General features: G+C 34.9%; 1 protein-coding gene across 4 annotated transcripts in view; it reads left to right on the plus strand.

The window, feature by feature from the left end:
- Nucleotides 1-19,552, plus strand: part of LOC145694159 (uncharacterized) — an 87,897-nt gene that overhangs the window by 49,226 nt on the left and 19,119 nt on the right. For 3 of the 4 annotated variants that reach the window (XM_081770270.1, XM_081770269.1, XM_081770271.1), the window contains 2 exons: nucleotides 6,673-6,772; nucleotides 11,051-11,145. In XM_081770270.1, the coding sequence (XP_081626396.1) occupies nucleotides 6,673-6,772; nucleotides 11,051-11,145 (195 nt within the window). Of the gene's footprint in view, nucleotides 1-5,858; nucleotides 6,012-6,672; nucleotides 6,773-11,050; nucleotides 11,146-19,552 lie in introns of all 4 variants that reach the window. The other variant, XM_081770272.1, reaches the window with a different exon arrangement.

The following is a 19,552-nucleotide window of genomic DNA, read 5'->3' on the forward strand; positions in this document are numbered from 1 at the left end:
TTGATCAAATTTTCAACATAGATGAGGTTCAGGCCTGCGATCGTTTATATGATTTAAATTTGAAGGAGTAACGTAGGGGAGGAGAAGGAGGGAGATATATATAAAAATCAATTTATATAAGACTGAAAGTGACCATTTTTGTAACTTAATAACTCTTGAACTATCCAACCGATCTCAATCAAATTTTCAACATACATGAGCTTGGGGGCAGGGATTACTTAGGCTATTCACTTTGATGATGCAACGTAGGGGAGGGGGAGGGGAAGGGGGAGATAAATTTTAAAATGATCAAAAATGACCGATACTGGTGTTGAATCCATAGTTTTCGAGGTCGATGAGAGAAACAGTGACACTTCTGATGCTGTTTCAATCAAATTTCAGCCCTGATAGTTGGGGTGGGGGAGAGTACAACGTAGGGGAGGGGATAAACATTTAAAAATGATCGAAAATGACTAATATTAGTATAGAATCCAGAGTTTTAGGAGGAGCTGAGATTAACAGTGACAATCCTGATGCCGTGTGCTGCAGCACGGAGGAGGAGGAGGGAAACTATATATACCTAGTGGGGAGAGGGAAAGAAATTTTAAAATGATTAAAAATGACCGGTATTAGTATTGAATCCATAGTTTTCGGGGTCGATGAGAGAAACAGTGACACTTCTGATGCTGTTTCAATCCATGTTCAGCCCTGATAGTTGGGGAAGGGGAGGGTACAACGTAGGGAATGGGGATAAACATTTAAAAACGATCGAAAATGACTAATATTAGTGTCCAATCCATAGTTTTAGGAGTAGCTGAGATTAACAGTGACAATTCTGATGCCGTGTGCCACAGCACAGAGGAGGGGGGGATAATCGAAAATGACCAATATTAGTGTCTAATCCATAATTTTAGGGATCATTCAGATGAACAGTGACATTTCCGATCCGGTTTAAATCTAAAATCAGCCACTTGGGAGAGAGGGAAAAAAAGAGGGAAAAAGATATATATAAATGATCGAAAATGGCCACTATTAGAGTTGAATTTATAGTTTTCTGGGTCGCTTAGATGAACAGTGATACTTTCGATCCCGTTTAAATTCAAAATCAACCTTGCAACTTGGGGGAGGGGGAAAGAGATTTTTAAAAATGATTGAAAATGACCGATATTAGTGCTGAATCCACATTTTGGGGGGTCACTGAGATGAACGGTCATACTAAACACGTAAGATACGGAGTTGTGCATTTAACCCTTTCCGGATCCTGGCTTTTTGGGCTATTTTTTAGACTTTCAGTCAAGCAGCTACTGTATCGTCAATATTTATCCTAGGATCATGGTTCATACCTCATTCTCTTCAGAATAGAGCTGGCTTTCGAATGGTACCACTTGCATGCTCATACCATATACCAGAAGCGGGAAAAAATGTCAAAGTGAAAATTTCAGAGGGAAAATTTTTTTTCTCGAACTTTGGCCCCCCTGGACCCCCCCTGTGTGATCGTAGCCATAAAAAAAATCTGATAAATAGTACTTGGTATACTGAATGTGTGTGCCAAATTTCAAGTTTCTATCTTGAATAGTAAGGGCGAGAGAATTTTTATCAAAAATTCCCACAATGCCCCAAAGTACCATAAAACACTATGATCTCAGGGGAAAAAAATCCTGAGACATCCCTAATTACCCTAGGACTATAATCCGCCAATCATTCTCTTTGGCGGGTCATCAATCGTCAATATTTATCCTAGGATCATGGTTCATACCTCATTCTCTTCAGAATAGAGCTGGCTTTCGAATGGTACCACTTGCATGCTCATACCATATACCAGAAGCGGGAAAAAATGTCAAAATGAGAATTTCAGAGGGAAAATGTTTTTTCTCGAACTTTGGCCCCCCTGGACCCCCCTGTGTGATCGTAGCCATAAAAAAATCTGATAAATAGTACTTGGTATGCTGAATGTGTGTGCCAAATTTCAAGTTTCTATCTTGAATAGTAAGGGCGAGAGAATTTTTATCAAAAATTCCCACAATGCCCCAAAGTACCATAAAACACTATGATCTCAGGGGAAAAAAATCCTGAGACATCCCTAATTACCCTAGGACTATAATCCGCCAATCATTCTCTTCAGAATAGAACTGTCTTTCAGGCGGTACCATTCACATGTCTTCATCATGTATCTAAGGCGGAAAAATTCCTGATAAAAGGGATTTTTTGGGGCAAATTTTCCCTTTTTTCAACTTTTGCCCCTCTGGACCCCCCTGTTTTTAGGCAGAAATCGAAAAAAACTTCTGGTAAATACTACTCGGTGGACTGAATGTTTGTGCAAAATTTCAATCTTCTACGTGAAAAAATAGGCCCGCCAGAAAAAAATTCCCTACCATGCCCCACTTTTACCCTATACAGAAGTATATTTGGATAAAAATTCACTGAGACGGCCCTAATTACCCTAGAATAATAATTCGACCGTCGTTCTCTTCAGAATGGAACTGCCTTTCAGACGGTATGACTCACGTGGTCCTATCATGTATGTAAGGCGGGAAAATGACGAAAAACGGGATTTTTGAGGTAAAAAAATCCCTATTTTTACCCCTTTGCCCCTCTGGTTCCCCCCTGTTTTAGCACTGACATCGGAACAAAAAATCTGGTAAATACTACTCCGTGGACTGAATGTTTGTGCAAAATTTCAATCTTCTACGTTCAAAAATAAGCCCGCCAAAAATATATACACCGACAATGCCCCATATTACCCTATATAGAAGTATATTTTTTAAAAATTCCCTGAGACATCCCTAATTACCCTAGGATAATAATTCGACCGTCGTTCTCTTCAGAATGGAACTGCCTTTCAGACGGTATGACTCACGTGGTCCTATCATGTATGTAAGGCGGGAAAATGACGAAAAACGGGATTTTTGGGATTAAAAAATCTCTATTTTTACCCCTTTGCCCCTCTGGTTCCCCCCTGTTTTAGCACTGACATCGGAACAAAAAATCTGGTACATACTACTCCGTGGACTGAATGTTTGTGCAAAATTTCAATCTTCTACGTAGAAAAATAAGCCCGTGAAAAAATATTGAACATACGCTTAGAAAATGAGAAAAGAAATTTTTGACTTATGACGTCATCACCTCCTATGTCTGTACGCAGGACGGTCTGAAACCATAGGTAATGTCTTCTGCAAGGCCTCTGGACTTGGAAAACAAAAAAAACCGGAAGAAAAAGCTCAAATAGAAGAGAAATAACGCAATGTACCATGAAAAGTGCATATGGTACAAATTGTACCATAGGATCCCGAAGGGGTTAAAGTTTCGTTTCAACCCAGCGAAACGGGTAATATATGTTAGTTCTATCTAAAACAACTAATTTTAAGTAGATTTCCTTTGTTTTTAACACAAAACATTAACTTGATTAACTGATTGAAAGCACATTTTCATGGAAAGTGCATATTTAATTGGAAATTACAATAGTATTTTAATAGAACTAAGTTAATAAGGGTTACTTAACAGAACTTTATTTATACATAGTACAGTAATAACTAGTGAAACAGAGAACAAAACATTTTTAAAATATGGAATTGACAAACAAAATAATGAGTACAAAAGTATGTTTCAATTTGCAGGTTAGTCATTATTGACTACTGGCTTTATTTAGTTCATAATAATGCCGTTTGGAGGAGCTGCAATCGTCAGATCTCAGCACATTCCATTTTTTCTTTAACTTGCTCAGAACTATTTGAATGGCCTATTTACTTTCTGTAGTTATCTATGATTTAATGATGGTAAATATAAGTTAATAACAAGCAAATGGTAAGAGGAGTAAAAAGTTAGAATGAGCTCTTATCCGTAGATAGAAACAAACTTATTGGTGGCTATTTAAAATTAAATTAAAATTGTTAAGATAACATTTCAGGTATTGCAGCCAATTTTGGACTAAACTTTGACATAACTTACACGAACAGGGAAACGTTACAGGATCTCTCTAGCCGCTAGCTGGAAGCAAGTCACCTCCACTCTATTGTCGTTCAACACTTTAGATATAACTTCATTGGTTAACATAAGGATGCAAGTTAAATACTGTGAAATTAACATGAGAATATGAAATTTAAAATATGGCAACACTTGTATAGATCTGGCATAACTTTAAATGTCGCATAATTGTCATCCTTTCCTTAGGCGCGGGAGATCCAGCTTTCGTTTCCAGTGGGACTTTGCACGGTTTGAATACTACATTAAGCTGTAGATCTACGCATCATTTAGTGTTAGTGCTGAACTGGAAGTTAAATTTCGAATCAACCAAGTAAGCAACAAACAGGCCCGTACACAGGAAATTGTTTCGACAGGAGCCAAACAATTTCGAGGAGACTGAATTCAATATGAGGAAGAATTATATTAAAATTTGTAGTCAACCCCAACTTTATAATAAATTTACAGAAAAGTCGGGATTACGGAGAGATCCGAACCCACCCCCTATGTACGTTCCTGGCAACAAAGAATGTTAATTTCTAAATTGCAGTAAAATATTTTAATGCATTACGTACGTACGTTATTATTCATTAAAACAAATTGCTATAAAAAGTTTTCATTAGGGGAGACCGGGGTATTCATGATCACCTAAGCTTTGATTATAAATAACGGTTTTGTTTTTGGAGATAAAATTAAGGTTTCTTGTGTATAGAAAGCTTGGAGTTTTTCCTGTTTACTAAAGTGCAGAGGAAAATCAAAAGTAACATTTTTCAACAAATCAGTGAGATGTTTTAAAAATGTACTTATGTTCGGGATTGCCCCAGTGTTCAGGGTAATCCCGAACATACTGTTTACTTTAAACTTTCCTTTACAAAACAGGGAAATGCATTAAAACACATTAAAATATACCGTAATTTAATTTTTAAATCTTTAATAATAATTATAATTACAGACATACCGGTAACTAATGAATATAGCAAATAATAAATATAGCAAACAATTCTAACTAATAAAGCTAATAATGCTTATTACCAAGACATGATCTATTTCCCAAACCAATTTCATTAACTTCTTACTTACTTTTCAATAAAAAAAAATATTTAAAATTTTTTGATAATTTATTTCACACCATGGGTCGATCCCGAACCTCCGGGATAATGACAAACATTCTGACTGTCATTTCACCATGAGACACCATTTTATTGTTATAGTTGAAACTAATTGTTGACTGCATACAGGCTAGTGAGATTACAAAGAACTAATGCTCAAATATAGGGGAATATATAGCCATATATGTAACAATGTAGATAAAAGCTAACATTTCTTGCCCACATTGTTGAAATAACGTTATAAGTGAATCAACAAAAACAACAAAACGTCTTCTTCCTGGCAATCCATTCAACTGACTGCCACAAAAATTTTTGCTACACTTTTCCACGTCTCTCCGCTAGCGTGCAGCAAAATCGTCTGTTTTCTAACAAGCTTCCTTGGGCGTAAACTTGGGTGTTCGGCATTACCTCAATGTTCGCGAATACCACGGTTTCCCCTATATGTACACCAGTGTAATTTGATTTTTCATACTTAAAATACAAACAACATTAATTAGAAGGAAAAATACGCATAAATGTGTACACAGAAAATTTTCGAATGAATCATCATGTTCTGTGATAGAGGTTTTTACTATAGAATAGGCAAATGCAGAACATGTTATTTATTTTAAATATGTTAGCTATACACTAATGGACCATAAAACTTTCTCGCAAAGTACAGAGTGTGAGAATTTGCAGTAGCATATTTCAATCATTCTTCATAATCTAGTGCTAAAATTTAATGAGTCACTTACATATTAAAATGTTCATGAATTGAAACACAAAATCTTCACCTTGAAAGCCTACAAATAATGTACTCCATCTTTTCATTAGTAAACTATTTGCCCAGTACATTAGAAACATAGATGGGAAGATTGAGGGAAGCTTTTGGAAGGAAATAAGTTTATACAATCAATTTCTAGATCCTAAATCTAATGCACTTATCTGCTCAAGATCTAATGCAATTCATCTCTACATATTTTAAAGGTATGATGCCAGCATACAATAAGTGATACAGTGTAAATCCTGAAAATCCAATGCCTCCTTAGTATAATATAGCCTAGTGTAAAAAATGATGAAAAGTATATATTACTTTAGTTATACCTATTTTGCAGTTACTTAGATTTGTCATTAAAAAGTAACCTAGATAATTTTTCCATATTCTGTGTTCCTAACAATAAGACTAGCAAAACTTTCGGTTAAGTTAGACAGTGATTAACAACATATATACATGATGCAAAGTAATGCAAGGTGCAGTCTATATATATATATATATATATATATATATATATATATATATATATATATATATATATATATATATATATATATATATATATATGAAAATTACTGGTTCCATACTTAGAAAACTATATGTTATTTCCTGCACCATGAAAGTAGTTTTTAAGAGCATGCTACGAAACAATCTTATTTATATTTTACACTGAAAGTAGAGATTTTAATTGAAACCAAGAATCTAAAATTAAGAAAATTAATATTTGGTTATATTTGTTTGTTTCATATTTCGCAAATTTTATAAATTTGTTCCCAAGAGCAAATAAATATACTGTTTTCAAAAACAGAGTAAAGTTCAAATTAATCGATTTAAAATGTTTCCATTAAAATAATGTATTACTTGATTTTACAGTAAGAAAATATGAAGAAAACTGTTTCCTTGATATTCAGTGTAATGATGAAAGGATGCACTGTGAAGGAGAAGGGAAGGATAGGCGTTGTAAGTGTAAAAGGTAAAGTGCCTGATGAAACGTTTGTGTGCTACAAAACCTTTTAAAGGGTATTTTCACCTTAAAAGAAATCCTCTCGGGTTGAAACAAAGGAAGAATCTTGCATCTTCTCCCGACACGATTGTACTTGAGGATAACAAAATATAGAACTGTTATAAGACATCGGTTTTAATTTGCAACGAATGAGGTAAGATTGCACTTACTACGTAGTAATACATCATATTATATATAACGCAAAAAATATATAATGATTAAAGATATGGAATATATAATGTTCGTTGAAAGATATGGAATAGAATGTGTTAAGTTTTGTTTGTCATCATAATCAATATTACACAAGGTGCGTATAAGGAATTATTTTCATGAATATAACAATCACAAATATTGCATAATTATAGTTAATAATTTTTTAGTATCTTCGCATGTTATTTCATCTTTTCCAAAATTGTCTATAGGTCTACTTGTCGATTATTCAATTTTATTCTTCAAAATAAAATAGTACACAGGGGAAAGAAGAATATTTGCAAGTTAACTCTCATTCTGGAATTCTCAAGTACACACTCAATATATTTGCTGTAGGTCTTCGTAATCATTTTTTTAAAAACAACTCTCCACCATTCTTATTGTATTATTTATTTACTTATTTATTTATTTATGTCTGTATGTGATCTTGATTTATACGCAGGTATATTGAACATTTATCATGGAACAGTCCAGTTTCTGTTACCTTTTGTCAGTAATTACATTGGTTTTGTTCGAAATCATCTGGTAGCATCTTAATACATTTTCATGACAGGTTCATTGTCAATGTTGATGATTTTGAACACTAGCATATGAGTTATTTTTCTGAATTCTCTTGAATAGATTCTGAAGAAACGGCTGACAAGTTTTTAATTGACCTGTTTCCTCGTTTTTCTTTCTGATTTAGATCTGCAAGGTGAAACTGAACACAAATAAGGAAAATATATTTGTACTACTAAAAACTTCCTTTCTTCCTTTCTCAATTGAATCACATTATGCTAATGGACCAAATCACACAAATTCATTTACGTAGGAATATTGATAGTCAATATTTTTTTAATAAAAGATATTGCCCGAAATATGATTTTCCTTACTACAACAAATGTGTGAAAATATTTGCAAATTTCTTAGGTATTTAGGTAAGACATATTCCAGTTTATCTTATGTTTTGTATATAACTATGACAACTAACTAGATAGTAATAGCTTTTGAAATATGAAGTTGAAGTGAGCGAGTATACCAGCAATGTACATGCAGATCAAATTACAATTAGCTAATGTTAAATTCATCAAGCAGATCACTCAAAGCCATCCTTAAGAACATGTTAGATTCTCCATATGCTATCACACAAAAATATAGACCCTGTTCAGAAATAAATCCAATAAACTTTGGTATCATACTCCGTTGTATCAAACAAATCTGTTTCATGAGTTTTCTCCCTTCTGAGCGATTGACGTTACACTCGACGAAACAACAAATTTTGAAGTTTCCTCCTTCGAATTCTACATTAAACATTGATTATAATTTAGATATATTATCCGCTACATTCCCAACCAAACTTTAATGTGAAAATGGAACTTAAGAGTTTAATATTGATTTTAGATTTTATAAACATTACGAAGTATAATAAAGCACAAAATTCATAATGCACGAAATCCATAGATCTAATTCCCTCGCGAGTTGCTAACAGATTTCCGAAAATTAAATAAATGTAAGTTGTACAAATGATTATAACCCATGAAAACCATCGAATAAACGATTAGTCAACCAAAATGTCTACATAACTCCAAAATGTTTACTAATACTCCTAATACTCATATAACTTCCATTTACTATGCCTGAGAGACAGAAGCGGATTTTGGGGATGGGCAATGTGTTCCGCCCCAGGCCCCGCGTCTGAGATTTTCGTCCAAGTAGATACAAAAGCACATCGCACATACACATTATATATATATATATATATATATATATATATATATATATATATATATATATATATATATATATATATATATCATAGATAAATTTTGAATTCCACGTTCGACGATTTTTTACCAGTACTCTGGTCCCGCTGGGTCATTATTGGCACTAGGCCCCGCGCTCACCTAACACCGCTTCTGCTGAAAAATAGTGTTTACCCGTGTTAAAATATTGAACTAACGGTTAGATTCGACATCAAATATTACAATACTTACATTCGAATATTGCAGCTATTTAATACATGTCAATTCTTACTATTTTAATCAACCCATTGATTTATACGAGATAGTTTCTTCTTTTTTGTTTGAAATGGAAGAAAAAAATGTAATTGTTTGATATTATTGGTTTCATCTTCAAGTCTACTTAATTGTTCTTCGTTTCGTCTACATAAGTTGTACATTGAGTAAATTAAGTTTGATTAATAACAACTTGAAAATATTATTAGCGTTTATCGAAAAAAAATGCCCAAAGGTAAGACATATATTAATCGGTAGTCCTAATTGATTTGAACAAAACAAGAAAGAAAAGGCAATTTTTTAAAAAACCTAAAAATTCATGCTGTAGAATAACCATTCCACATACTAAGATGAAACTGATAATGAAATATACTCTCAAACTTTTGGTTATGAAATTAGTAAAATGATAGTACAAACTACGATTTATAAGGTAGATCCCAAATTTATAATTAACTTTTAAATTTCAATTAATATTTGTTGCACAGAAATGAGATGCACATGAATTGATAGGTAACATTGAACTATACAAAATGAGATGATTGAGGGTAAATTCTCATGATGCGTAGTTTTTGAGAAAAATAAATCTTTATGGCATTTAAAAGTATACCATTTACAGGCAATAACGATTGGTAGTTTTTTATTCTGATTATATATATATATATATATAGTACTTGCAAAGTAAAGTTAAGTAGCGTACTCAGGCCCGTATTTAGGTAAGTGCTATTCTGTTCTCGAGCACAGGGTGGCAGAATTTAGGCAGCGGCAAAATTTTGGATTTTTGTTTTAAAGATTTACAATAAAGTAATATTTAAAACTAGGAACCCGCTGAGTCCCGTGGAAGCGCGACAAAATATGTTAATGTGTTTAATTCACTGCAATTACAGTAGTTACTAATTAGCTAGCTTATCTGATTATTTTAAAAAGTCACTCTCTTCCACCCCCACCCCAAGGGGTGAGGATGAACTTGAACATCATGAAAATTGATACCGTTAAACTCAGTGACCTCGAAAACTATGAATTCAACACTAATATCTGTCGTTTTCGATTTCTTTTAATATCTCGCTCCTTCCCTCGGAAGTGGAGTGTAACCTTGAAGTTAAATTGGATTAAAACTGTTACTATTCGTCTCAGTGTCTTCAAAAACTATGAATTCAACTCTAATATTGGTCGTTTTGGATTATTTTTAAAATGCCTCCATGCTATTCTTATGGGACTTTGCACCCGTATCTCAGCTCAGGTGTGACCTAAGGACCTGGAACAGGTCGTTTGGATCATTTCTCTGGGAGCTTTAAAACATATTAAAATTTCGTATTTCTACCTATTATGGTTCATCTATCACCACACCATAATCATCATTGAGAGAATTAGGCCATTTAAAATTACGTTGTAACTTCTGTAACTTGTGCTTCTCAACAAGAACTGGTATGTTTGCAAAATCACGGCTTATTTCCTTGCTTGAGACAAGTTTTGCGGGAGGGGGGGAGGCAAATATTTAGAGCACAGGGGCACAAAATACATAAACACGGGCCTGAACGTACTGTATCTATAGTTATTTGTCTTCTTCCAATAATGATACACAACAGTCGTAACAGTTACGCACAAATTACTTTAAAAACTATGTATATATCACAATATAATCCTCACGGAGTAAAGAACATTTAAATATATTTGAAGACAAACTGGTGAAATCAAACAATTAAAATCCAAGTTTATTTCAAAAGGAAGAAAAACTTTTCCATATAAATAAATGGGGTGATGAACCAAGATGGCGCAGAGATTTATCATCCTTAAGTATTATGGTGCAGTCTTTCGGCCACCATTCCTCAATAATATGTTCATGTCAAATTTTGTAAAGGTTTCTCAAAGAGGTTAGGAGGAATTTTGAGGGGAGGAAAAGGAACTGCGAAAGTGTATCATGAAGAGTTTCGTTTCTTCAATTTAATAAAGGTTTCATATGTATAACTCATATCATATAATCGATTCACTTTTAGTTATGACAGCACATATCATAAAAAATCTATAATATATGATTTATATGTTTCAGGCTTTATACATGGGATGAAATAACACAAGAATGCGTCCATGCCGTTGACTTAAAAATTGTAATGGCTCTTACAGAAGGACAAAATGACCCAGTAGGTAAAAATCTTCTTCTAGTTTTATTATTTTTGTTCTTTATTATTTTTCACGTCATCATAATACTGTAGTTTTATAATGCCCTAACGCAGTTTAATAAGGGAGACCGCAGGTGATACATACTTTTTTTTTATTAATCACATTTCAAATATAGGTCCAAGAAAAATGTTTGAAATGTGAGTGGCATTGGACTTTCTTAAATAATAAATAAATAAAAATAAAAAATAAATAAAACTTGAATATGCTTTGTATTAATTAGTAAATAGTTTGGTTAGTATCGCCATGTATAATGTCTCAACATGCCCACCACCGGAGGTGGTTAAAACAATATGTGGGATAGGCTGAAACCAGTGTCGGATTGGCCAAGTTAAGGGCCCTTGGCGCGGGTCCTTAAAGACCCCTATTATATATATCGGTGACAGAACGAGTGAGACATCTTGAGATAACAGCTGAAAGCGCAGGGGGCTGTTACGGACTAGAGTGGGCTTTCGTTAAGTACGAAGTTTTACTGGCTCACGGGACGGGGTCGTACTGATACGAGTATAAGCAAGGGGGACCAGAGAAGACTTCTTTCGGAAAAACGAACTTACGCTTCCGCAACCTTTTTGGTAGGAAGACTCAAGAAAGCATTTGGGATCGCGAAAATTCGACCAAGGCCTACGGTTCAGTGCCTCGTGATCCCTGCAGGGCCCCTAGGGCTTCGAGCCCTTGGCAATTGCCAAGTAGCCAACGTTTACTTTCTAATGGAAGCTGGACTTTTTACCTTTAGTTTGGTTTATTTAAATAAACATCCATTACAGCACCTCAGAAAAACACTACTGATACATTCTTCAATCTTTAAAATATTATCATGCCATTTTTAAAAATATTTTGTATAAGCTTTTGAATATGTTTTAGTTTGATATATCATAGATGTTTTCTCGAACCGGTGAATGTGCAAAGTCTTGATCTCGACAAAACTATGACGTTGAAATTTTAAATTTTGGGTTACCTGCCTGTTGCTGAAAAAAGTATTCAAGCTAAATATAATGGAAGCTTCACACGTTGTAAGAACAAATTACAAGTTGTTTCAATACAAACAGCGACCGAAAACTCGACATATCACATTTTGCACATTCGCCGGTTCGTGATGCATGAGAGCAGGGATATTCGTCAGTTCTCGAACACACGAACAATATCATCACCCAGCGAGTTACAATTCTCACATTAATAGAATTTCCATCAGCGCAGGCTACATGAGCCGAACCCTTACAACTGCAACACTAAATTCATTTCTCTTTCTGTTTACTGTTACTGTTAGTAAAGTTATCACAGCAAGCCAGATACAAAACATCATCGTCACTTAAGTCTTCTTAATATTTTCTCTGTATTTTTCCTTAACGAGAAGTCAATAAAGACAGTTTCGGCTAATTGCCTGCGTTGTTTTATTTGACCAACAACTCCTTCACAGGTGTGTCAGTTTGAATAGTACACCACCATTTCTTTAGCGGCCATGTTACTGAGCTTTCATTGATTCTGCTTTAGATAGAGATCTCACATCTTTGGTACCCTTATGACATGCTTCATGGGGTATTCCTGATGGACTTACGATGTCTGTATCGAAAATTTTATCACTTTCTGGATTATTTTCAATGCTTCATTCATTAATTCTATTCGTGTCCTGCACGCAGAACGCCTTCTTCTGCTTGTGGCCTGTCAGTTATATACATGGCATAAATACCGTAAAAAACATCTGCATTAAAGGGAAGTATCCTTGTTGCTGAAAACTCAGCTTGAATTTTGTGATCCGACGCATGAACGCATGAATTATTTGAGGGTTTATGAACAAGAAATGTATATAATACAGTACAGAAGTTTAATCCAGAAATTCCAAAGCGTTTTCTCTGCTTCAAAGATTTTGGACTTCCATATCTGTTTTATATTTTTATTTTTCCTCCTAGACACTCCAACTAACTCAAGCTATTTAATACCCGTTTTCTTTTCCAGTGCTTCTGTTTACTTTTAGAAGCCATTGCAATAGCCTAGTCATCATATTTTCGTTGTGAAGAGGAACAAAATATTGTTTTCTAATGCAATAAGAAATATGTTCATGTTGAATTTTAAAATGAGTTGATATAATTCTCATTATTTCATTTATAACATTCGGTGAAAACTGTCAAGTTTATATGACTATATAGACATTGCGTGAACTATAAAAAAATTTTGTACTAAGCTTTATTATCTTCCATTATTTATATAATCGACTCTCAGATAATACGTATTGTAGTCGATTGGCAAAGCTGCCTATAACCTGCCGGGATATTTCGCTGTTTGCAAAGTTTTCGTTTTCTGTATTTGAAAATCTATTAGTTGTTGGTCCAAGGAACAAGCATTTTATCATAAATACCAGGCTACCTAATACAATTAAATTTACCATATGAATGTTCAAGATTTTACAATGATCATTCAATTAGCTGCGAATATACTGAATAAGCAGTCGCGGACAGACGACTAGGAGTGGTCCTCCAGCTTGGGGGTTTGGGTAAGGCTAACACCCTCATCCTGTAAAAAAGGTACTTGTTCAGAAACATTCACAAAAGCCTCGGACAAGGACTGATAACTTGGCACGACATCAGCAAAAGAAAATGGACATGAGATTTGGAACATGGAATATTAGAAGTCTTTATAGGGCAGGCGCGTTAAAATCTGTAACGAGTGAATTAGAGAAATACAGGATGGACTTAGTAGGAGTTCAGGAAGTTAGGTGGGAAGGAAATGGATCTGAGAATTCCGGAAATTTTACGTTCTTTTACGGGGAAGGAAATAAAAATCACCAGTTAGGAACAGGGTTTTTCGTTCACAAACGAATATTACCAGCAATTAAACGGGTTGAATTTGTTACTGACAGACTTTCTTTTATTACTCTTAAGGGACGGTGGTGTGATATTATTGTTTTAAATGTACATGCTCCAACTGAAGATAAGGGTGACGATATAAAAGATAGTTTTTACGAAGAAGTGGAACGGATATTTGACCAACTCCCGCGATACCATATGAAGATTCTATTAGGGGATTTCAATGCGAAGGTAGGACGAGAGGATATTTTCAAACCGATTATAGGGAACGAAAGTTTGCGTAAGGAAAGTAATGACAACGGTGTTAGACTCGTGAACTTTGCAACATCCAAAAACCTAATCGTGAAGAGTACAAAATTCCCACATCGCAACGTTCATAAATACACTTGGACATCACCAGACGGAAAAACACATAATCAAATTGATCACGTTTTAGTAGATAGAAGAAGACAATCTAGCATAATTGACGTCCGGTCGTTTAGAGGGGCTGATTGTGACACTGATCACTACCTGGTAGTAGCGATAATACGGGAGAGATTATCGTTGAATAAAGGTAATATTCAATGTCCGAAAACGGAGAGATTTAATTTAAAGAAATTAGAAGAGAGCCAGGTAAGAGAGGAATACCAGATTGAGGTTTCGAATAGATTCTCGGTCTTAGAAGACTCGGAGTGCACTAGTGTCGAGGATACTTGGATTGAAATTAGAGATAGCATTAAAAGTTCAGCAATAGAAAAATTGAGACACGCGGAAATACGTAGGAACAAACCATGGTTCGACCAAGAATGCATTAAACTAGCAGAGAAGAGAAAACAGGCAAAATTACGGTGGCTACAAAATCCGAATGAAATAACTACACAAAATTTCGCAGATATCAGGCGGGAAACTTCCAAAACTTTTAGAACAAAGAAACGGGATTTTTTGAAAGCTAAAATTAAGGAACTTGAAGATAATAGTAAAAATAAAAATATTCGGGACATGTATAAGGGGATCAGCGAATTTAAGAAAGGCTATCAACCTCGTGCTTATATATTAAAGAAATCTGACGGAACAGTTCTCACTGATACGGATAGCCTCTTAAATAGATGGAAAGATTTCTTTGACGATTTGCTGAACACGCAGCCAAAAACTAATGTGCGTGGAGAAAAGGAGATACACACCGCAGAACCGTATATTCCAGAACCTAATCGAATAGAAGTGGAAGCCGCTATAAAGAAATTAAAGAAACACAAATCTCCGGGTGTAGATGAAATTTCGGCTGAGTTAATTTTAGCTGGAGGCGAAAAATTGTGGAACAAGATACACAAACTCATTCTCCTTATCTGGAACAAGGAAGAATTGCCACAAGAGTGGAAAGAGTCAATCATTGTTCCAATTCACAAGAAAGGCGACAAAACTGACTGTAATAATTATCGAGGCATTTCTCTTCTGTCAACATCCTATAAAATCCTTTCAAATATTCTGTTAGCAAGATTGACCCCATACGCAGATGAAATTATTGGAGATTATCAGTGCGGATTTAGACGAAATCGATCAACTATCGACCAAATATTTACCATTCGCCAAATACTCGAAAAGAAGTGGGAATACAATACCCCGGTACATCAACTATTTATTGATTTCAGAAAGGCTTACGACTCGGTTAGGAGAGAAACATTATACAACGTTCTTACAGAGCTTGGAATACCGAGAAAGCTAATTAGATTAATTAAGATATGTTTAAATGAATCCCAAAGTAAAGTCCGGGTAGGAAAATTTTTGTCCACGAGCTTCCACGTCGAAAATGGCCTGAAACAAGGAGATGCGTTGTCGCCATTATTATTTAACTTTGTGCTGGAATACGCCATAAGGAAAATCAAAGATAGCAACCAGGGCCTAGAGTTGAACGGCATTCACCAGGTTATGGCATATGCTGATGATGTAAATTTAATAGGGGATGATATGAGAACAGTAGAAATAAATGCAGAGATATTATTAAACGCTTGCAGGGACATGGGTTTAGAAGTAAATGCAGAGAAAACTAAATACATGGAAGTGCGTCGGGACCGTAATACGGCAAATTGTGGAGGCGTTAAAATATTAAATAATACTTTTGATAAAGTGGATACTTTCAAATATTTAGGATCAATATTAACAGACGAAAATCATATTCACGAAGAAATTAAATGTCGACTAAAAGCAGGGAATTCGTGTTACTATTCGGTTCAAAATCTCTTGTCGTCGCGAATTCTGTCGAGGAATTTGAAGCTTAAAATATATAAAACGATAATCATGCCTGTTGTTCTGTATGGTTGCGAAACATGGTCGCTTACTCTGAGGGAAGAACATGGACTGAAAGTATTTGAGAACAGGATCCTGAGAAGAATATTCGGACCCAAGAGGAACGAGAATGGGGAATGGCGGAAGCTTCATAACGAGGAACTACATAGTTTATACGGTTTACCCAACATTGTTAGGGTCGTCAAGTCTAGGAGGCTTAGGTGGGCAGGTCATGTAGCTAGAATGGAAGAAAGTAGAAACGCTTTCAAAGTCTTAACTGGTAGACCCATAGGAAAACGACCATTAGGAAGACCTAGGCGCAGATGGGAGGATAATATTAAGATGGATCTCGCAGAGATAGGAATACAAAGTAGAAACTGGATGCAATTAGCTAAGGATAGAAGTCTGTGGAGAGCTTTTGTGAACGCGGCACTGAACCTCCGGGTTCCATAGGCCATAGAGTTAGTTAGTTATTCAAAGCTTAGAGTGGCTAGATTGCGCGCAACTCTTTTATTTAAATTTTCAGTGTTAAACAAAATCTTATAATACCACATAATATCATTCCGTGTTAGAAACTAACGACATTGCAATATCACAAACATTAAAATTTTATAGGGTTCTAAAACAGTAATAATGAGACCGAGACGGACGGGACAATTCACAACTACACCTTAGTTTTTATTTTATTTTATTTATTTATTTATTTATTTATTTATTTTTAAGTTTAACGTCTCGTGTCTATGTTCCGAGGTTAAGGGGCTGGTGATAATGCTAATAAATGAATGGTGAAATTGACATAGAGAGATAAGATGACAGAACACCAACAAAATCCATGCAGACGGTATTTGTTCACCACAAAGCCTATTTAGCGCAAGCTGAAACGAACAGTGGATTTCACTCACTAGAGACAAGCGTTTTACCACTGAGCCACCGTGGCCCCTAAACTATGGTCGTAATCCGAATACAGAGGAACAAAGTTAAAAGGGATTGAAAATTTGACGTTTTTCAATATGTCTTATTAGAAAAAGAAAGAAAGAATACGTGTTTAGATAAGTATCACGTTCTATCACATATATCTTTTTCAATAGGCGTAAGGATCATAATGCCGTTTAGAACAGTTTAATAGCTTAATTGAAACTGTGTGGGATATGAAAAATCGGTTGTTGTAAGGTATAAAATGATTATTGCTTTCCTTTGCTCAAAAGATTGCAGCTTTCATACTCATATAAGTTTAAGCAGTGTTGCACTTTATCAATGCTTTACTTTTAATGTATTATAAAGAAATAGCGACGACAAATATTGTATTCTTCTACCGCAAATCGCATTGTCAATACTTTCTTTTTTTCAATTATTAATTGCATTATTCTTGTTTCCTTTCGAATAATGTTTTCCACCTTGCACAGGAAAAGAATTAACTTTGTTTCAAGTTTATACGTAAGTTTTCACAAACGAACTTCACAATAGGGTATCGGATGTTCAAATCTATGAGCATCTCATACAGGTTGTCTAAAAAATATTGAGTCTTTGGAGGTCAAAATTGAGAATACATTTACTGTTATTTGAAAATAATATTATAAAAGCAGATATACACTATTTATTTCAACGAATTTCTGTCATTTTTCTGCCAACACCATACTCACCTTGTTATAGAACTTGTAGTTTCTGGGGAAAAATGTGATGCGTGGTTTTCGAAGTCATCTTTTGAATTAACTTAACAGCGTTCAGGGAGTTCTGCAAAGGTAGAAACAAATGATAATATGATGGTATCAGTTCGACCTATACGTGAAAGCACAAAAACCTCTCAATTTCTGTCAGGCTGTTAAAGAGTATACAATCTAGCGTTGTGAAAGTGGTTTACAACACCCCTTCCGTTGATCAGTCCTGATCATTTTTTTAAAATTACTAGGTACACTCGCAGATATCAGGCAGGAAACTTCCAAAACTTTTAGAACAAAGAAACGGGATTTTTTGAAAGCTAAAATTAAGGAACTTGAAGATAATAGTAAAAATAAAAATATTCGGGACATGTATAAGGGGATCAGCGAATTTAAGAAAGGCTATCAACCTCGTGCTTATATATTAAAGAAATCTGACGGAACAGTTCTCACCGATACGGATAGCCTTTTAAATAGATGGAAAGATTTCTTTGACGATTTGCTGAACACGCAGCCAAAAACTAATGTGCGTGGAGAAAAGGAGATACACACCGCAGAACCGTATATTCCAGAACCCAATCGAATAGAAGTGGAAGCCGCTATAAAGAAATTGAAGAAACACAAATCTCCGGGTGTAGATGAAATTCCGGCTGAGTTAATTTTAGCTGGAGGCGAAAAATTGTGGAACAAGATACACAAACTCATTCTCCTTATCTGGAACAAGGAAGAATTGCCACAAGAGTGGAAAGAATCAATCATTGTTCCAATTCAGAAGAAAGGAGACAAAACTGACTGTAATAATTATCGAGGCATTTCTCTTCTGTCAACATCCTATAAAATCCTTTCAAATATTCTGTTAGCAAGATTGACCCCATACGCAGATGAAATTATTGGAGATTATCAGTGCGGATTTAGACGAAATCGATCAACTATCGACCAAATATTTACCATTCGCCAAATACTCGAAAAGAAGTGGGAATACAATACCCCGGTACATCAACTATTTATTGATTTTAGAAAGGCTTACGACTCGGTTAGGAGAGAAACATTATACAACGTTCTTACAGAACTTGGAATACCGAGAAAGCTAATTAGATTAATTAAGATATGTTTAAGTGAATCCCAAAGTAAAGTCCGGGTAGGAAAATTTTTGTCCACGAGCTTCCACGTCGAAAATGGCCTGAAACAAGGAGATGCGTTGTCGCCATTATTATTTAACTTTGTGCTGGAATACGCCATAAGGAAAATCAAAGATAGCAACCAGGGCCTAGAGTTGAACGGCATTCACCAGGTTATGGCATATGCTGATGATGTAAATTTAATAGGGGATGATAGGAGAACAGTAGAAATAGATGCAGAGATATTATTAAACGCTTGCTGGGACATGGGTTTAGAAGTAAATGCAGAGAAAACTAAATACATGGAAGTGCGTCGGGACCGTAATACGGCAAATTGTGGAGGCGTTAAAATATTAAATAATGCTTTTGATAAAGTGGATACTTTCAAATATTTAGGATCAATATTAACAGACGAAAATCATATTCACGAAGAAATTAAATGTCGACTAAAAGCAGGGAATTCGTGTTACTATTCGGTTCAAAATCTCTTGTCGTCGCGAATTCTGTCGAGGAATTTGAAGCTTAAAATATATAAAACGATAAT

Source organism: Thermobia domestica, chromosome 9, assembly GCF_964235325.1.
Source record: "Thermobia domestica chromosome 9, izTheDome1.hap1.1, whole genome shotgun sequence".
Taxonomy (NCBI): Eukaryota; Metazoa; Arthropoda; class Insecta; order Zygentoma; family Lepismatidae; genus Thermobia; species Thermobia domestica.